At 49.0% G+C, this 18,885-nt stretch overlaps 1 protein-coding gene across 7 annotated transcripts in view; it reads left to right on the top strand.

The window, feature by feature from the left end:
- Nucleotides 1–15,525, top strand: part of DLG3 (discs large MAGUK scaffold protein 3) — a 57,860-nt gene extending 42,335 nt beyond the window's left edge. For 4 of the 7 annotated variants that reach the window (XM_081792941.1, XM_081792946.1, XM_081792945.1 and 1 more), the window contains 10 exons: nucleotides 3,002–3,178; nucleotides 3,415–3,490; nucleotides 4,312–4,411; nucleotides 8,009–8,050; nucleotides 9,395–9,445; nucleotides 10,064–10,165; nucleotides 10,771–10,943; nucleotides 11,366–11,475; nucleotides 12,094–12,185; nucleotides 13,288–15,525. In XM_081792941.1, the coding sequence (XP_081649067.1) occupies nucleotides 3,002–3,178; nucleotides 3,415–3,490; nucleotides 4,312–4,411; nucleotides 8,009–8,050; nucleotides 9,395–9,445; nucleotides 10,064–10,165; nucleotides 10,771–10,943; nucleotides 11,366–11,475; nucleotides 12,094–12,185; nucleotides 13,288–13,394 (1,030 nt within the window). In that variant the 3' untranslated portion in view covers nucleotides 13,395–15,525. Of the gene's footprint in view, nucleotides 1–3,001; nucleotides 3,179–3,414; nucleotides 3,491–4,311; nucleotides 4,412–6,248; nucleotides 6,295–8,008; nucleotides 8,051–9,394; nucleotides 9,446–10,063; nucleotides 10,166–10,770; nucleotides 10,944–11,365; nucleotides 11,476–12,093; nucleotides 12,186–13,287 lie in introns of all 7 variants that reach the window. The other 3 variants (XM_081792943.1, XM_081792944.1, XM_081792942.1) reach the window with 3 other exon arrangements.
- The last annotated feature ends 3,360 nt before the right edge of the window (nucleotides 15,526–18,885 follow it).

The raw sequence follows: 18,885 nt of genomic DNA, 5'->3' as shown, positions 1-18,885 counted from the left end.
AAAGCTTATAGGAAAGGAGGGGGTAGTTCTCTGTGGACACTATTTGCACAATAGTGTAAAATTAAATATTATTTACCTCAAAAATGTGATATCAATAAATTAGGAGGGGTGGAAGGATGAGTGAGAGTTATTGAAAACCAATAGGCAATGCCTGAAATGTAAAAAAAAAAAAAAGTAATCAATAAACAGCAAGAAGAAGCAATTATTTAGAAATGTGTTATAAAAGAAAGAGTTGAAATATTTGAAAGCAGTTTCTTTTTTTTAATTTTTTTTTAACGTTTATTTATTTTTGAGACAGAGAGAAACAGAGCATGAACAGGGGAGGGGCAGAGAGAGAGGGAGACACAGAATCTGAAACAGGCTCCAGGCTCTGAGCTGTCAGCACAGAGCCTGACACGGGGCTCGAAACTCATGGACCGTGAAGTCGGACGCTTAACCGACCAAGCCACCTAGGCGCCCCGAAAGCAGTTTCTTTTTATAGTGACTTACGTTTTTGAAAGTTAAAGTTGTAAAAGGAACATGTGCCCTTGGTTAAAAACCAAAGCAGACAGTGCCATTCCTGGCGTGCAGTGGCCACTGCTGGCATTCTTGTTGACTTGGATTCCACGCTTAGTTTGTTGTTCCTTAGCTTGTGTTATATGTATTTTAATATTGTAAGGTATCGCAAATTCATCTTGGAAGTACACTGGCCTATTGGTTTTATTTCAATCTCAGATGTTTAAAAAATTACCAGTAATTGGGTTCCTGACATTCAGAAAACATGTTTCTTATATCAGCTTTATCATATGTACTCCACTTCTTAACTGCCGTTGGCACAGGTCAGGCGTGGTTCTGTGGGGTGCGCAGATATATATTGGATTGTCCCTGGATTGTAACCAGTAAGCTCTCCCTTCCAACATTCTACAACCTCATCCTAATCTCTCCAAATTCATTTTTTTAATGTTTATTTTTTTTCATTTTTGAGAAAGAACACAAGTGGGGGAGGGGCAGAGAGAGGGGGACAGAGGATCTGAAGTAGGCTCTGTGCTGTCAGCGCAGAGCCCTATGTGGGGCTTGAACTCATGCACCTTGAGATCATGACCTGAGCCGAAGTTGGACGCTTAACCGACTGAGCCACCCAGGTGCCCCTCTCCTAATTCATTTTAACATCTTTCCTTCTTCCCCCACCAAAACTAATTTGTGCTTAATCCAAGTTCTGTTCTTTTCCTCACTATATTTGTTTTCACCTGTGAAGCCCAGAATGACATCTAGTGTTTCTCATTGCCACTTAGAATAAGGTCTTCCCCATGCACGTGTCTGTAGGAACATCTGACAGAATGCCTTCCTTGCTTTAGGAAACTCAGTTTCGAATGCAGTGCAAATGTGTTCAGATTTGATCCTGTCCCACAGAGCAGGGAAAGAACCTCTTGGGCAGAGTGCCTCCTTAATCGGCTGGCCTCAGCCCCTCTCCATATTGCTTCACATGCATAAATTGAGGGAGGTAAAGGGCTCTGTGTCAGAGTTTGAGTATTTTCATTTTCAGATAATCTGATACTGATGTCTTAAGAATCCTGTTTCACGGAGTTTAAAAAGTAGATGGGTATTTCACTCTGCACAGTTTTACTACATTCTGTATTTCATTTGGGCCTGCAATGTGGGGAAACAGCGTGTTTTACTTTGCAGCTTCCAGGCGAGCCACAGACCACCAACACCACAGGTAGAAGTCTAAATCTTGGAACTAATTCTGGGAAATCCCCTGGGCTGTGTGTACAAGTAAGGTGTTAAAGAGAATATAAAAAAGAGAGCCTAGATTGCAAGTAGAAAAATACAAACTTCTCACTGAAATCACCCATCCATAGTGACTGTACAAGGAGAGATCCAGTGGATGAGAAAAGTAGACACTTTTTTTTTTTTTTAAAGTAGACACTTTCAAACACAGGTGAGTTTATTGAGCAGGGAGCTCAGGTGTGAAGTGTCACCTTCACCAGAGCCAAAGTCAGCAGTAGATCCTGAAGGATTTGAGCTTGTAGTTTTGGTTTAAATTTGCCTTCAAAATCCACCCCACTCTGCGATTATCCAATTACATGTGAGGGTGGATTAATGTGCCTAAAGCTCTTTTGATGTGTCACTTCCCTACTCCGAAACCTTCAGGGGCCACTGGATTGGGTAATATTCAAGGCCTTCCAAAATTGGCCCCAGACATTTGTTTCCAACCTCATTTCCTAGGACTTCCAGCTGCAGCCATGCTGGGCTCCTCCTTTTCCTCAAGCCTGTATGGTATAGCTCCCTCCCCACCTTTTCCCACCTTTCCTGTTATCACTTTACTGTGTATGTCCTGCCAGAGGACCTGGCCTCCATCCTAGGTTAGTTAGGTGTGGGATGTAGGTCACATTATTCTTCCTCCCTGAGCCTCCACCCCCCCTCCCCCCATGTAAGAGCAAAAGACTGAACTAGGAGGCTTCTTGGTGGGGTCCTTTTGAACTTTACCATTCTGTGGGTGAGCATCAGCCTTAGATTTTTTCCTTAGTGGCCCCAGGACACAGGGCCCTTTTCTCTTCTGTATCCCTGCAACATTTACCATTTGTTGTTGTTTGAGATGGTTGTTAACATGTTTACGTCCTGCTTTCAACTACTTTTTGAAGAGATGTTTGTAAACTGAGAGAGCCCTTTGGTAGGCTAACTTGTTTCCATAGGATTTGGGTGAGGGAGAGGACCACTGAGTGTGTTCTACTTTGGACTTCCACCTTGTATCTGGAAGCTTCGAGGAGATGGGACTCATGAAAGATTTTCTTATTCCCCTTCTTGGGAGAGTGGGATGTCTCTTTGAGAAGAGGCACATATTTATAACATCAAGATGGAAAAGAGGATGCAGACTACTGGAGAATTCCCTCTGGTCTTCTTTGAGGCTGCTGTGTCTGCGCTCACTCTTTGGGGTGTTCTTCCTCCACAATCCTTTCAAGACTGCCAGGTTCCTGGCATTTTGGGGTAGGATGGTAACTTCATCTTTTGCTGTGCGTTTCAGGGCCCTATTTGATTACGATCGAACTCGGGACAGCTGCCTGCCAAGCCAGGGGCTCAGCTTCTCCTATGGTGACATTCTGCATGTCATCAATGCCTCTGATGATGAGTGGTGGCAGGCGAGACTGGTAACCCCACATGGAGAAAGTGAGCAAATCGGTGTGATCCCCAGTAAGAAGAGGTGAGTTGTCATGATCATGAAGCCTTCCCTGCCCTCTTCTTGGTATTGATTTCTTTTTTTTTTTTTCCCTATTCTACTGTAAGTAAGTTGCTTGAGAGCAATGGATGTGCTCTATTATTCCTTTTTGGTAGAGAGTTTGTGCTCAGGACGTGGTTGTGACTCGGTGAGCCAAAAAGTGGCTTCTGAGACCATGCACTGGCAGTAAGTAACAGGACTTCTTTCTGACTCCAAAACAGGGTGGAAAAGAAAGAAAGAGCTCGATTGAAAACTGTGAAGTTCCATGCCAGGACAGGGATGATTGAGTCTAACAGGGTAAGTGGGGATCCCCAAGGAAGTGCAGCCAACATGTGAAGAGGAGTAAGAAGCTTGGAGTCTGTCCGGTGGATAAGAGAACTGGGGAGCACAACAGAATATCTCTCTTTCAGCGGGCTGGCTCTGTCCTATCAGAATACTGACTGCTTTTCAGAAAGCAGAGCGAGGGCACTCAAACTCTGTGTCCAGTGTATACTCCCTCCCCCTGGGTTACTGGCTCTTGAAGATGTGTTAGAGTTGGACTGTCTGGAAGGCTGACTTGTTTGGAACACACAAAACCACCTGTGGGTATCTCCCCGGCTGCAGACCCTGTCGGAGCTGTGGGGACCCCTAACAGAAGCTGGCCTTGTTGTCCAGCGAGGAAGGCCAGCCTCAGAGCTCCAACCAACCCCTCAGACCAATGAGGCATGAGGGCTCAGTCATTCACCCCTTTTCTTCTGTGAGATTCACAGGCCAAAGAACTTCTGGAGCAGTAAGAGGGAAAAGAGACACGGAGTAGATGCCTCTGTGTGAATGTATCAGTGGCTCCTTAGGGCATGTGTCCAGGAGGCTACCATGATGTTTGTCCTTTAGAAAGTGCCAGTGAGTGCTGTGAGTCTGGATTAGGTAGAAACCTCTAACATCCCTACAACATTTTCCTGTAAACATAATTTTCCTCTTACATCAACTTTTCATTTAATCTCATAGACTCCATTTGTGAGAGATGGTCTTTTATTTAGCTCACCATTGTCTCCATTTTAGTTTTTCTTGCATGCTTTAAAATCCATTGTTCTGTTTTTTTTTCTTCTGTCCTTCCCCTCCATCTTCATGTTCTTTCACAGTCGATCAAAACGAAACGTAAAAAGAGTTTCCGCCTCTCTCGAAAGTTTCCATTTTACAAGAGCAAAGAAAACATGGCCCAGGAGAGCAGCATACAGGAACGTAAGTAGCAGCAGGGTACAGAGAGCAGACTGCCCACAGCCCCGCCCTCTCTTCCTCATTTGCACCTCCCCCTATGAGAAGACAGCGAGAGAGAGAGTGTGTGTGTGTGTGTGTGTGTGCGCGCGTGTGCATGCGTGTGCGGGCATACTCGCTCATTTGCAGAGTCAGCGTAGAAATTGGTGTGCAGAGCGAGACACTGGGTCTCTCATCCAGCTGCTCACTCTGAAAGAATGTTGGAGGCTCTAAGGAAGAAATGGTTCCAAGCCTGCCCTAGCAGGAAGTCCCTGGCACTGGTGTTGGGGGTGCCAGGCTGAGCTCTGCCACGGTGGTGATGAGCAATATTCAGCTATAGTGTCAGGTTTGGAAGAATGTTTTTTAAGAGAACCAGGTCTAGGGACACAGTGTTGCTCTCCTGGCTTCTTCCTCTTGTGTTTTCTTTCCCTGAACTTCACTCCTCTATGTTAAGAGAAGAGCTCTCTCTTCCCTAGACACCTGGAGTGGGACCTGCTTCCTGAATTACATGCATGTGCATATGCACCCAGGGTGTCCACACGGCTCCAACAGACTCAGTGCCATCCCAGAGTGATTACAGAGCCAGCCTTCAAAATAAAATCCTTCCTGCTTACAGGAATTGACATGGAAGGGGGATTACTTGACATTGTCTAAGTAAAGATTTATTGCAAAACAATAAACAGTAGAAAAGGCCATAACTGAGCTATATAAACTTTTAAGAACCAATTTAATCCTGAGAAGTACTCATGTTCTTCCATATGCCTTGGAAACTAACTGTTCTGACCCTAACCTTAAACACCAGGTCACGCTGGTGAAATATTTCTCATATGGCTCATGGTGAATTGTAAACGTCTCCCCTGCTGCCTCACAAGGAGGGGCTCTGGGGTCCTGGGCTGTGGGAACTGGCAGGAGATGGACTAGTTCCAGTTGGGAAGGTCCTTTGTGTAGGCCAGCCTGATTCACAGTCATGGTCTACGTAGGTCATTGCCATCTGGACTGGTAGCTACTAGATCCAAGGGTGCCCTCATCCAAATGGAGGTTAAGTCTCATAATCCTGGCCAGTTCAGTAAGAAGCACTAGGTGCAGTTAGTTCTGCTTGTGAGCAGTAGGAGGCGGTCTGAAGTGAGATCAGTTCACTTCAGTTCACTGGATCAGCCTCAGAACCTCCATGCCAGACCCAGCCTGGTGAGGGTTTGCTGTTGGGTGGCCCAGCTAAGGGTTGGGGTGAGAGTTGAAACTGCCTAGTGCTTATTGTCTGGAAGCTGGGCTCATCCCCTGTGGTCTGTGCAACTCGGGTCAGTGTTGAAGGCCATACCTCACACTGCATGAAGCTTTCCTTGAAGGGTTTGGACAGAGTGAGTCAGTATTGGGCAAAAAGCTCCTTGGGATGACGATAATTCTGCTTGCTCTTTTGTGCACCCTTGGAGGGAAATGGTGATTTCAGGGGCAGAGCAGAGACCTGGGTTCTGTAGCTATAAATTTAGTCAAACCAGGTACTCTAAGCCTTGGAAAGTCACCAGGCCGGTCCTGTTGGGCTGTAGACTATAGATCACTTCAGAAAGGCCCTCCGGCAGCAAGGTGGACAGCATAAAATACATGTATCTTATCTGACGTTGGGGCATTCTTTCTGTAGCAAAGTTCTTAACCTCACTATAATTATAGGTCTTCATAGTATTTCATACTTCTGTCGCTAATGCTCACCTGACTCTGTATTCTTCCTTCCCCTTGTCTTTTTTCTCTATTTTCTCTTTTGTCCCCATTTCTTTCCCTCCCTCCCCCACCCCCTCCTTCCCTCCCTCTTTGTCCTTGCTGTCTGTGAAATCAGGACTTCCCTGGGTTAAGTGACGATTATTGTGGAGCAAAGAACCTGAGTAAGTCAAACTTACACACCACTAACTATTTCTGGCATGAGTGGAGGTGCTGGGGATGGGGGTATAGGGAACATGGGTGAGGGCAAAGGGTTAGGGGAGGACAGTGTTGAGAGAACTCATACCACAGCAGGAAGAGGAACAAGTGGCTCTGAGTGTCACACTTTTGCTCTGGATCCCTGGTACCCTAATAAAAGCCTGTCACTCATGTCTGTGTTTTCCTTTTGTACCTTGAAGGAATGGGGAGCCATCTTGGCTCCCCGCCTTAGAAACAAGGTGGGCAAGAAGTACTTCTTCAGGGGTGGCCACTCAGCTCATCTAGCCTATTGTTGAGGTGAGGGGTGCCTGCTGGTTGGATTCTTCTAGTGACACAACATTAAAGAATTGGGCTTAGGAATGAGGTGTTTCAGTCTCTCTGAGGGCAAGAGTACTATGGAGCCCTTTACCCAACATGCATCTGGGACATCCCAGCAGGTTCCAGGGGTCTCAGCAAACAGCTGTGGGCTGGCTTTCCATGGAGCATCTCTAAGGGGCTGAGCCAGGGGGCAGGTCTCAGTAGCATTTATGGACCATATATATCTAATGCCTTAGCTTGGGAAAACTCTGACCTCTCCCGTCTGGAAGATAATTCTGGAGTTGAAAATGAAGGAACCTAGATGGCAGGACCTTAGCGTCCCCTCTGTGCACAGAGGGGTGCATACACATGGCTCTGCCGGGCAGGTTCTGTCCAGGTATACTCTCCTTCAATAAGTAATAAAGTCACAAAGGCAAAGGAGCTTCCTCAGGGGATTGCTCAGGAACTAGCCTTGGGGGCCACCACAGCCAGTCCTTCCTATGGGGGCCACAGCATATCACAGTCTGGAACAGTGTCATCTTGGCTGAAACGAGCAGTGTCTCTGTCCATAGTTTGTTGTATCTGTGTCCCATCTTCATTTGCCTGTTGTCTTGGGAGGAGTGGGCTCTGTTTGGGCCACACTGTGCCTTGTGCCTCCTTTGAGCATGGCTGCTCTGTCCACACTCAGATGTGGGCAAGTCCTGGTGGTCCGAGGCAGGAGGGTTGCCGTGGCCTCCATATGTTCTTTGTTGTCTCTGTGTTTTGACATGTCTGTCTTCTTGTGGCTGGAGGAGCATCATCCCTCACCATTGAGGCCAAGCTAGGAGGAGGAAACTAGATAGTGGTGGCAGGAGGGCTCTTGGTGCCACCGAATGGTCAGAGCATTGTTCCCTGGTGACAGCTCAACTTAGCCAGTGCTTAGCCTCTTATTTCTGGAGCACTGCACAGTTCTGTACACTTCAGGGGCTCTGTCTGGGCAGGAAATTCAAGAGCAACCTGGTCCCTGGACTTCTCTTTGCTGCTGTCCCTGCCTTGCCTTTCCTATTGTTAGCTTTGGGAGATGTGTTTTGAGATAGGATTTGGAAACCACCCAAGTCAGTTCTTTTGATTCAGACGAAGAAGATGCTGCCAAAGAACGGAAGGCTTGTAGTGTCCAGGGAGGGACTTGGCAGACCGAGAGGGCTCTGGGGACAAGTGCAAGATGGTCAGGGGCTCTGGATTGGAGCTGTGCCTCCCAGTTGGTAGCCCGGATGTGGCAGGCCTCTCGTGGCCTGACTTGGTTGGCAGCTCAGAGTCTTGCTCCTGGAGCATTTGAGTTTTGTGCCACGTGTGACCTCTCAGTGGTGTGTTCTGAATCGGAGTCTCTTTCTTGTTGGCTTGCAGAGGGAGTGACATCCAACACCAGTGACAGCGAAAGCAGTTCCAGTAAGTGTGTGTCGCTCTCCCTCATGTCGTGTAGCTCCACCACATGTCCTGGCCATCATCCTCATTCCGGCATTGCATGGCTGCCGTTTCCGTTCAGAGGCTACTGCTTCTTTTAGCCATGTACACTTTGAGATCCTGGAAATGCTGTGGCCATTTTGTCCTTATGGGGTGGGGTTCGGGCCATGAATTAAAGGAGAGTATAAGCCCCACACTTCTGGCCAGGACCTGGCTGAAAGCTGTCCCTGGGGCCCTGGGAAGGGTGAGCTGCCAGTAAGTCAATCCCTGCCATGGGCCTCACAGGCTATAAATGCTGCCAGTTTTACACATTGGTTTGGAGACCAAAAGGCAAATGGCTCCCATGGGATACTGTCCCGAATTGCCTTTCCAGGTCTCTAGGATCTCCTGGGTTAAGGCTTGGTGTTCTTGTCTTTTTTTTCCTGACTTAAATGATCCAGGAACTGCCTAGTTTTCCTTCAGAGATCCTATGACCAAGCCAGAGAAGCCACAGTTGAAACCCTATGACCTTTGGGAGCACTGGCCTCTTGGGAGCTGTGGCGAGAGGGCCTTCTACAGTCTGCCCACGAGTCTTAGGCTCAGAGGAAGCCTGTGAGCAAGCATCCCAGGGCCTGATGCAGATGTTGCTGCCTTCCCCAGCACTGCCACCAGCTACCTGGGGACCTCTGGGCACCCAGCACCAAGTGGCTTGGTGACTGTTTTAGGAAAAGCTTGTCACTGCTGGATATACAGAGCTCTACCATGAGGAGAGAACAGGGCTCAGCATTGTTCTAAAGGGCGCTGGGGACCTTAGCCCAGCCTTGAGCCACTTGTCTGGATGTTTGTCCTAGTGCAGGGGGGAGGGAGAGGTAAACCGTTAAAAGGGCAAAGTTAGGCTGCAGCTTTGGGGGCCTGTGTGAGTGCCCTGATTCCCCTGCCTGCAGATTATGGGATATGGGTAGTGTTTCTCGACCTGTTGAAGCTTCCTCATAATCCTTACCAGAGCAAGAGGGTAACTGAGCACTGAGGGTAACTGTGACCTCTAAGGACAGTTCCTGAGAAATTGGGGTGGGTTTGGGTGGAGGCTTCCTGGCTGGCGGGTCGTGTCCCTTTGGTCAGCTATATTTTGCTGAACAAGAGGACTCCTGATTCCCGTCCCAGGGGTGGCGAAGGGCTTCCCGTCCTTTCTTGTTGGTGGGAAGCAGACAGGCCCACAGGGCAGGTGTTAGCAATTACTTCCTGACCAGGCTGTTTTCTGGCAGAGGTGGGGGTGGGGTGAATGTTGTAGGGGGACCAGGACACAGGGAGGCAGATTATAAAGTGCTAACATGTCTCCCTGTTTTGTTGCAGAAGGACAAGAGGACGCAATTTTGTCATATGAGCCAGTGACGCGGCAAGAAAGTAAGCCCCCTTCTGAAAGTCTTGCCTTCAAGCTTGTGTCATGGTCGTGGGCCAGCACAGCGGTTGGCCGTGTGGGCAGAGGGGAGAGCGCAGGTGGAGTATGAAGGCATGGCTCATTGCACATCCAGCCCCTGGGCACCTCCTTCTCTTCGACAACTTTCTATCATTCATAGAGAAGGGGGAAAGGGAACCCAGTGTGCACCCCTTGCCATACCTTTGTTGCTGCCCCGGGTGCCTTCCAGAAGATAGGGCAGGTTTGCAAAGATGGCAAAAGTCAATTTTGGTGGGTGTGACTGTTGCCAAAAGAAAGGTTCTGGTCCCTCCCTCCAGTGGCTCCTCTGAGAAAACCTTGCCTAGCTGCAGGTGCCCATGCAGAGATTTCTCCTGAATCTGCTGGGAGGGGAGATGTTTCTGACTTCAGACTTGCCTTGGCCTTAGATATTTTCAAATTAAAGGCTCTTTGATGTCTTTGTAGTTAAAAGCTAGAAAATGGGCTGCATACACTCTGCTCTGTCTGACTGGCGGCTCCAGAGCCTAGGTGTTCTAGGCAGACTTGGAGGTAGAATAGGCTGTCTGGTGGGAGGCCTCACTCACTGCCTCCATGCTCTGTCTCTCCAGTTCACTATGCAAGGCCTGTGATCATCCTGGGCCCAATGAAGGACAGAGTGAACGATGACCTGATCTCGGAGTTCCCACATAAATTTGGATCCTGTGTGCCACGTAAGAGCCCAGGAGGGTTTTGGGAGTGAGGCATCAGTGCCCAGGGAACTATTGCTCTGATGTTTTATGGAAAGGGTCTGGGGCCAGGTTCTAGGGTTCTCTGGGTACATGGTATATCTAACACTCTGGAAGAGATTAGGTAGCAATAGATCCCCACAAAGCTCATGGGGTTGGGAGGCCTAAGACATCAGGCTGGCCTGCTTCCTTCCTTGGAGAGAAGTTTGAACGGCAATGGTCAGGAAGGATTGGACTGATGGCGGGGGGCGGGCAGCCCGAGTGGTGTTGACATGGCCTGGTGGGCAGCTTGTTGGGTTTGCTGGCTCCCATACCACATTAGGCATCCTCTGCCAGGTTTTGGCCCAGGAAACCCCACCTTTCTGGTCCAGTTTAAGCTAAAGCAAATAGCTCCCTGTGTGTGAGACCTGGTAATTATAACAGAAGTAGACAAGACAAACTTCTTTTCAGCTGCTTCCCCCCTCACCCCACCACTCATCTGGAAAATACTTGAGTGGCCTCGGGACCCAGGTAGAGAGGAACAGGTCATCTCTTTGGGCCTGGGGTAGGTCATTGTCCTCGACCACACAGCATTTCTTCTCTTCCTTCAGATACTACTCGGCCTCGGCGTGATAATGAGGTGGATGGACAAGACTACCACTTTGTGGTCTCCCGAGAACAAATGGAGAAGGATATTCAGGACAACAAGTTCATCGAAGCGGGCCAATTCAATGATAATCTCTATGGGACCAGCATCCAGTCGGTGCGGGCAGTTGCAGAGAGGGTAAGAGGAGAGGAGATGGCCCTGCTAAATGTAACCCTCAAAGGAAAAACAGAAAAGTTCCTGCTGACTCTCCGTTAGGATCCTCCTCCTCCTCCTGGCACAGGGCCAACCAAAGGCGTGTCGGCTCTGTGTGTTCCCAGCTGCTGGAAGGAGGTGGCTGTCTGTCTCCTCCATGCAGCTCACCCCAGCGTGTCCCCCACATGAATAGGGACTCTTCTGCAGATGTGGCCTTTTCTGGGGGTAGGAGAAAAAGGTGGAACCTGGGTGCCTCAGGGGTAGAATCTTCTAGGCCTCTCTGGGTGGCCCCAGGTTCCTCCTCCCGCCCCCCCCCCCAGGCAGATGTTTGGGTTGCCACCCGGTAAGTGCTTGGGACTGGGTAGACAGGGACTGGGTGGGCTGAGAACAAGTCTTTGCCTTTTCAGGGCAAGCACTGCATCTTAGATGTTTCCGGCAATGCAATCAAGAGACTGCAGCAAGCACAACTTTATCCCATTGCCATTTTCATTAAGCCCAAGTCCATCGAAGCACTTATGTAAGTATTTGCTGAGACTCAGACACTTCCAGCTAGGAGAGGGCCCTGGAAAGGAACAAGAAAATAAACTTTTGTTGGGCAGGGGTGAGCCCCAGTGGAAGGTCAAAGGAAAGTCTGTACCCCATCCCTGGTCACTGAAGGCTCCTTCTGATTTGAGTGCCCATGCATGTTATTCCCGGTTGTGCATTTACTTACTTACTTACTTACTTACTTACTTACTATTTATTTATTTATTTAATTTAAAGTTTACTTATTGATTTTGAGAGGAGAGAGAACACAGCCAAGGGAACGGCAGAGAGAGAGAGATGGAAAGAGAGAATCCCAGGCAGGCTCCGCACCATCAGTGCAGAGCCCAACATGGGGCTCAATCCCACGAACTGTGAGCTCGTGACCTGAGCTGAAATCCAGAGCCAGACTCTTAACCAAGTCAGCAACCCAGGCGCTCCATCCTGGTTGTGCTCTTAAACCTGGAAGGTTTGTGGAAGATGTTTAGCTATGAGCCACTGCTGCTCTCAGAGAGCAGCTGAGTAGCTTTTCAAGGAGCCTGGAGCAACTCTTTATGTCAATCAAAACGTAGAATCCGGTTTGCTAACCATTTTTCTTCCGTGTCTGTGGCAGGGAAATGAACCGACGGCAGACATACGAACAAGCCAATAAGATCTATGACAAAGCCATGAAACTGGAGCAGGAGTTTGGAGAATACTTCACAGGTAAGAGTTCCTGCTGCCCGGCTTGGGTAACATGGGACAAGCCAGACGCCTATTCTGGAAGTGTCTCCAAGAGGCTTAGATACCCGACACAGACTTTCTGGATGCGTTCGAGGTCACACCTTTTGAAAATACTCAAGTGCCTCCCATCCAGCTGGAGGATAATCATTTTGCAGTATCAACCACCACCACCCAGCTGCTTTAGATCATTTTGTTCATCCTATCTTCGTGTCCTTGCCACATCTAAGGCTCCCTATGTCACTTTGCTCCCCTCCCAACTTGTCCCCTCCCCGATCCAATACTCAGTTTTGCACGTTGTAGGTGCTGAATATGTTTGTCGATGCTGTTGGTTCCTCTGTGTGGTATTCAAGTTGTCTGGCAGCATGTGTCTGTGTGTGTGCGTGTGCGTGTGTGTGTACCTGCTCACCTATCCCGGAAGGTCAGTTCCTAAAAGGTTGTGATGCTTTCTGTGTCCCATGTTGCTTACCTTTAAAGGACAGTGCCCTATATGTGCAGGTTGGTGCTAAGTAAACCCCTGCTGGTGGTGCCACCAGGTTAAGTAGGGAAAGGATGCATGGCCATACTCTCAGACCTGGGCTTTTGGAGCTCCCTTTACCATTATGTCCCTGTCCTTCCTCATGTGCTGGGCTGGCCTCTGATATGGAGCAGATATGACAGCCCCAGGAGCACTGCCTCTTGCTGAAAACTGTTTCTTTCAGTTTTTTCTTTGGATAACTGAGATTTTCCCAGTCTTCTGCTAAGGCTGTTGAGAATGACCTGCTGCTGGCCTGACGGCAGCCTAGAGCAACATGAGCCACGAGGTCTGGCATCTAATGGATGCTCAGTAAACCTTTTTTAAGCAATACGTGTTCCTCTTCGTTGCTGCTTAGTCTCACTGTCTCAGCAAGTTGACATTAAGCCCTGGGCTTGGAGCACCTGCCAGTTTCCCTCGCTGCCCTGGGCTCACAGGCTGGTGAGACTGGCACCCACATCCACGTGGGCGTCTCTGCTGGACTGAGCTGTAGGGTGGCGGGGTCAGGCTAGATTGCCGGGTTGGGGGGTGTTGTGGAGCACATTAATAATTTTGTTTTCCTCTTCACTGTAGCCATTGTACAGGGTGACTCACTGGAAGAGATTTATAACAAAATCAAACAGATCATTGAGGACCAGTCTGGGCACTACATTTGGGTCCCATCCCCTGAAAAACTCTGAAGAATCCCCACCAAGCACTCTCTTGTGAACAGAAGACATCAAGTCCCTCTTCCCTCCTCCCTCTTCAGTCCTGTCCCCACCAGGAGAACAAATGACTACTGTTCTTGTCCCCTTTTTTAGATATGTCCCAAAAATTGAGTTTTCTAGTCCTGTTCTGTTTTTTTAAATTTTCGTTTGATTTTAGTTTACTTTTTGGGATGATGCCATCTCACTTCATCATGTGACTGTGCCCATTCCTGCATGGACCTTTCCCAAGCACTAGCACAGGTGCAAATCCATCAGAGTCATTGTTTTCATAAGAACCAAGCAGAAGCGAAGAGAAGAGAAGAGGACCTGCCAGAAAGATAGGCTTTGGACAGCTGCACGGCTTGTGAGGCGAGCTCAGTGCGCCGTGTGCCGAGATGCCCCGGGCATTTCTGCCTGTCGTGCTGCTGTCATGCGGCGCTGAACGGTGTAACGTATGGTGACAGAAAGTATCTTATTTATATATAGATATATATATGTAATTTATATAAAATATATAGAAATTATTATATATATATATTATACACTCTCATATAATATATATATATTCACTCACATTTGGACTAGAAAATCTATGGAGACTTCATCAATGGTACTGTGTTATTAGAGAAATGCTTTAATTTTCATAATCCAATCAGATGGCATCTTATATCCCAACTGGTTGGGGAGGGATCGAAAGTGGTAGTAAGTGCTGTACCAAGGGCACTCGCATATGGTCATTCTCTTGAAAGCGGAGGTTTGCTCTAGGACTGGTTGTGAGCGGGGCTTGTGCCTGGGGGGCGAGAGGGTTGGAGACTTGACCCAAAGGCGCTGCTGCCCTCGAGGTGCGGTCAGTCCTGTGTGTGGACAGAGAGAGAATGGCTAACGATGCTCCATATTAAATTGCCTATTGTTTTCTGCCACCTGATGTGTCTGCATGAGAGGTTTCCTTTTTGTTCATTTTTAAGCTGCTGTTAAACCAAAACCATGTTGTGCTACCGTGTCAGCCTTTTCATTATTCCAAATTTTACTTTTACTATTTAAGTGAATGCGTAGAATCCAATTTGACCGTGTTTTAAAGGCTCATGATGTGGAGGAGCCGGGCCTTGTGATAGAGTAGGTGATCCGGGCTCTGCCGTCCAGTCAGCAGAGGGGAAGTGGGGGCTGCTGAGAAGCGGGAGCTGGGGCTCTGTGTTGCGATGTGTCCCTTTCTTTACTCATGCACCTGGGACGCACTGGACTCCACTAAGACCCCTTCGTGCCCCCCCCCAACAGGGACGGGGTGTCACTTGCCTTCCAGTTCTGTGCTGGGACGATGGGACAGCACTGGGCTTGGCCAGCCACGTAACAAGGAGTTTGATTTGGGTTTTGTTCACAGCTGCTTCATATGCCCTACCCTTGCGCCCTCACCAACAGCTGGTAGCTTACTGTTTCCTCAAGAAAGTAGACTTTAAGGCTGTCAGTTTGACCTGTAGAGCTGAGAGTCACTCACTGGCGAGACGTGAAACCTTGTTGGTTTTCCCCAGAGTCAGAAGGCAGTGACTGTGGTCAAAGGAGTTTTTCCCTGACCACGAGAGCAGGTGGCAGGTGCGGCTCGGGCCCCGCCCCTCCGTGCCCTTTGGAAGCCACCAAGCCTCTCTCGCCCCCACAATGGAGGCATCATGCAGGGGAGGAAGGGGTGGACATGCTTAGCCCCAGGGGTGAGTCTGTTGTTTTCTACCCGCTGGGTTGTGACCAGTGCAGATGATGCCACGTTGAAGACGCTTTGAGCACCACCAGCCAAACATAGGAAATCTGTTAACAGTCCTCCTACCAGCATAGTGAGGCCAGCTGTAAAGTGTGGGGTCCAGACCGAGGGTAAAGAAAGGGCAGCAGCTTTACCTGGGCAGTTCACTGGATTGAAGGCAAAGAGGGATAAGGCGATGGCCGATGGTGACTCTGGTGAGGAGGGGGGTGAGCAGGGAGTGTTGATTTCTCCAGTGTTAACTGATGTACTCTGAGTGGTGCTCAACCCTCTGCCCCTCCCAGGGAAGAAAATCAAGATTCAAAGTAAGCATGACACTAGTTGATTTACCAGTGTTCCTTCCAAGGAGACATATATTTTTTAATAAATGATAGTTGCAATGAACTGTGGCTTGGAGACCTTCTTGAAGGAGTGGAGAAGGGAGGGTGGGGGCACAGGGAGGGTGGGAGAAAGGCTCAAACCTCTGGGGTCCTCAGTGACCGTCTGCTGATTGAGTCAGGTTTTCCTCTGAATGGTTCGAGACCCTGGCGGTTGCACCAGTTCCTTTGTGAAGGCTGTACGCTTGGTCTTCTGCCATAGCCCCCAAATGCCTCAGCACCAGCCAGTGGGGGGCGTGTCCATATTCTTGGTGGCAAGATGCTGACATTTCCCCCAAAGGTACAAAAGATGTGAGCCGCCTGCTGCAGCAAAGACATTCGGTAGAGAAAGCAGGGGCCAAGCTAGCAGCAGGGGGCTGAGTCATAAATATGGCAAGAAAAACCTGGCCTGCCAGCTCCCAATGTTTCCAGAAAGCACTGAGGGCTCAGGGAAGGCCCCAATTAGCAGGGCAGGTGGCCATCCCCCTGCCGCCTCCTGAAGACAGCAGGAGCACCGAGAGCAGGAATGCGCGACATGGCTGATGGCGTTGCAGCTTCTGTGGAACAGCCTGAGGAGGTACCACCGTGATTATCGTCAAGAGCAATGACTGACCAGAAGAGCAGCCCTGACATGTGGGCTGAACCACACAAAGGGTGATAACCCTTAACTGTTTGTGGCACTTTCTAGTTTGCAAGGTGCTTCTTTTGACATGCTCTCTCATTTGCTAGAAGGTAGGCCGACAAAAGAGAGTCCCCAAGTGTTCTGTGAGGGCTTAAGGGAGTCTGGCTCCCAAGTACAAAGGGAACCAAGAACTGGCCTTGTCACCCCACCATGTGAGGCTCAGTCTGTCTTGACAGCAGCTGTTCCTCCTAGGGGAGGCTCAGCTGAAGAAAATTCAGCCCCAGCGGGAACATACTGAGCAACTCGGAAACCCCCAAAGTATACTACCCACCGACCCTAAGCTCTGCCATGACCAGAGGGATAGAGCCCCATCTCCATGAGGAGTCCGCGCCAGGATCTCTCCCCAGTTCTGCTGCTGACGGCCCAGCTAGTCACGCCTCACTTCCTTCATCTCTAACAGACCTTAAGTGAAAACATTCATAAGATCATACTCATGACTACAAAAAACATTTGTTCAGAGACACATGACCAACTTTGTCTTAAGGCGAAAGCACTGCTAGAAATTAGCTAGTGAAAGCCAAATCTGTATCCAAAATGTGTGTAGAAGTTGTGCTCAAGGATGAAGCTGATATGGAGGCAGAAGAAAGTGGGATCGAGCAGCAGGACTGGAGAGAGCCTGGAGGTCAAGGGTCAAGCAAAAAAGGATGGGACTGTAGGGAACCTGGACTCGAGCAGAAAGGCAAGTGCTAAAGGGAATGGAGCCCTTTCCAAGGGACAGTGCTTGCCTGGTGCCAACCCCTGGAAGCCCAAGGTGTCAGAGAACCTTGTAGGAATGAGATGAGCATGTGTTCAGAGAGCCGTTAGCTTTCTCAAGGCAATCCAGTCCAAAAAATGAGTGCCAAAGTTGGGGAGTAGTGCACCAAGCTGTCCTGGCCCTGGCAGGATTCATTTAGTCTCCATATTCTCAAGTTCTGTCCTTCATGCCCATTCCTACCTTGGATTTCATGGCTTTGGTTCCATTGATCTTTTTATCCATTTAGTCATTGCCTTGGCACCGCTAGGATATTTTGCCACCACACAAATAATTTTTTTGTATGACTTTTTTTTTTTTTTTTAGAGAGAGGGTGCAAACGAATGAGGGGCAGAGAGAGAGAGAGAGAGAGGCAGAAGTGGGGCTCATGCTCACTTGACGTGGGGCTCACACGAACCGTGAGATCATGACCTTAGCCGCAGTCAGGTGCTTAACCGACCACCGAGCCACCCAGGCCCCTACAAATAACTTTCTGAAGCTCAAATTACAGATGTGGAGAAACCTCCCCCACCCATCACTTGCAAGAAAGAGCAGAACTGGCTGCCACAACGCCTCTGTCCCTCCCCAGCAAGTGGGGTCTTCGTACCACGCGCTCTGCCCGAGAATAGAGGAGCTGCTTTAGCAGTGACGCCCTAGATTTTTTCTCTGCAGAGCCGTGCCCCTTGTCACACTATGACACCCACTGGTGGTTTTCATGCTGCGGATGAACTACCTGTGTGTCCGGTCCCTGTCCCGCCACTGGCACTCTAACCAGATGTATCCAGCGTAGTTTGAGGAACTGGAAAAGGGGTGGTTTGAGAACAAGGATTCAGACCTGCCTGGTCACCGTGAAGGGCATGTGCAAGAGGATGTTCTCCTGACTGGCTTTCCTGTCCCCAGAGTCATCCTCCCCGTAGTGGACAGAACCAGCCATATTATGCTCTTCCCTTCCCATGGGGCCCACAGGAAGAAGTTCAATTCAAGCTCCTTAGCATGGCCCTTCTGCCACCAGGCCTTGGCCCTTCTCTTCTGCTTTATCTTTTGCTATGTCCCCATCTGCTCTGACCATGAATTCCCTGAACACCACAACCCCATGTTTTTGCTCACACTTTTCTGTGCAGTGTGGCCACCCCATCTTGAAGACTCCTCTTAATGTTTTCAGACTCAAGAGTTACCCTCCTACACTGCCTTTCCTGAAGCACCTCTTCTTCCCTCCCACCTCTTAGGTCAACTTGACTGTCCGTTCCTCTGTGCTCCGTTAGACCTCTAAAACCGTTTGTCACTGTAACAGCTGACATTTTGTGTTCCTATGTGACAAGCACTGTACCAAGTGCTTTACACATTGAAAAAAAATTTTTAATGTTTATTTTTGAGAGAGAGAGACCAAGCATGAGAGGGGGAGGAGCAGAGAGAGAGGGAGACACAGAATCAGAAGCAGGCTCCAGGTTCTGAGCTGTCAGCACAGAGTGTGACGTGGGGCTTGAACCCACCAACTGTGAGATCATGACCTGAGCTGAATTGGATGCTTAACCGACTGAGCCACCCAGGCACCCCACTGCTTTGCCCATTTTAATTCACTTATTGCCAACAACAGCCCTATGAGATAGGTGCTCATATTATCTCATTTTCCGGATGAGGAAACTGAGGCACAAGGAGGTGACACAGCTAACAACCAGCAGGGCTGAGTCAAACACAGGCTGTCTGTAGTAGTTGTGCTCTTAAGAGCTACACTGTGCTGCCTCTCACTTTGCCACACTTGGAACATTTTATTGCCCTTATCTCTTTCTGCCTTCCTGCCCTTGACTCCTCTTTGAGAGCAGAGACATCTTATTCATGTGTAAACCCGCAGCATTTAGCACATCTGTCATGTAGCAGGTGCTCAGTAAAAAAGGAGAGATGCACTAGTCTTTGGTTCAACCTTGCTAGGGAGAGATTTGACTAGGCCTAAACCTGTGGGAAATACAAATTTTGTTTTT

Source organism: Panthera onca, chromosome X (genome assembly GCF_046562875.1).
Source record: "Panthera onca isolate mPanOnc1 chromosome X, mPanOnc1 haplotype 2, whole genome shotgun sequence".
Taxonomy (NCBI): domain Eukaryota; kingdom Metazoa; phylum Chordata; class Mammalia; order Carnivora; family Felidae; genus Panthera; species Panthera onca.
Note: the sequence above shows the minus strand (reverse complement) of the source record. Positions and strands in the feature narration are given on the sequence as shown.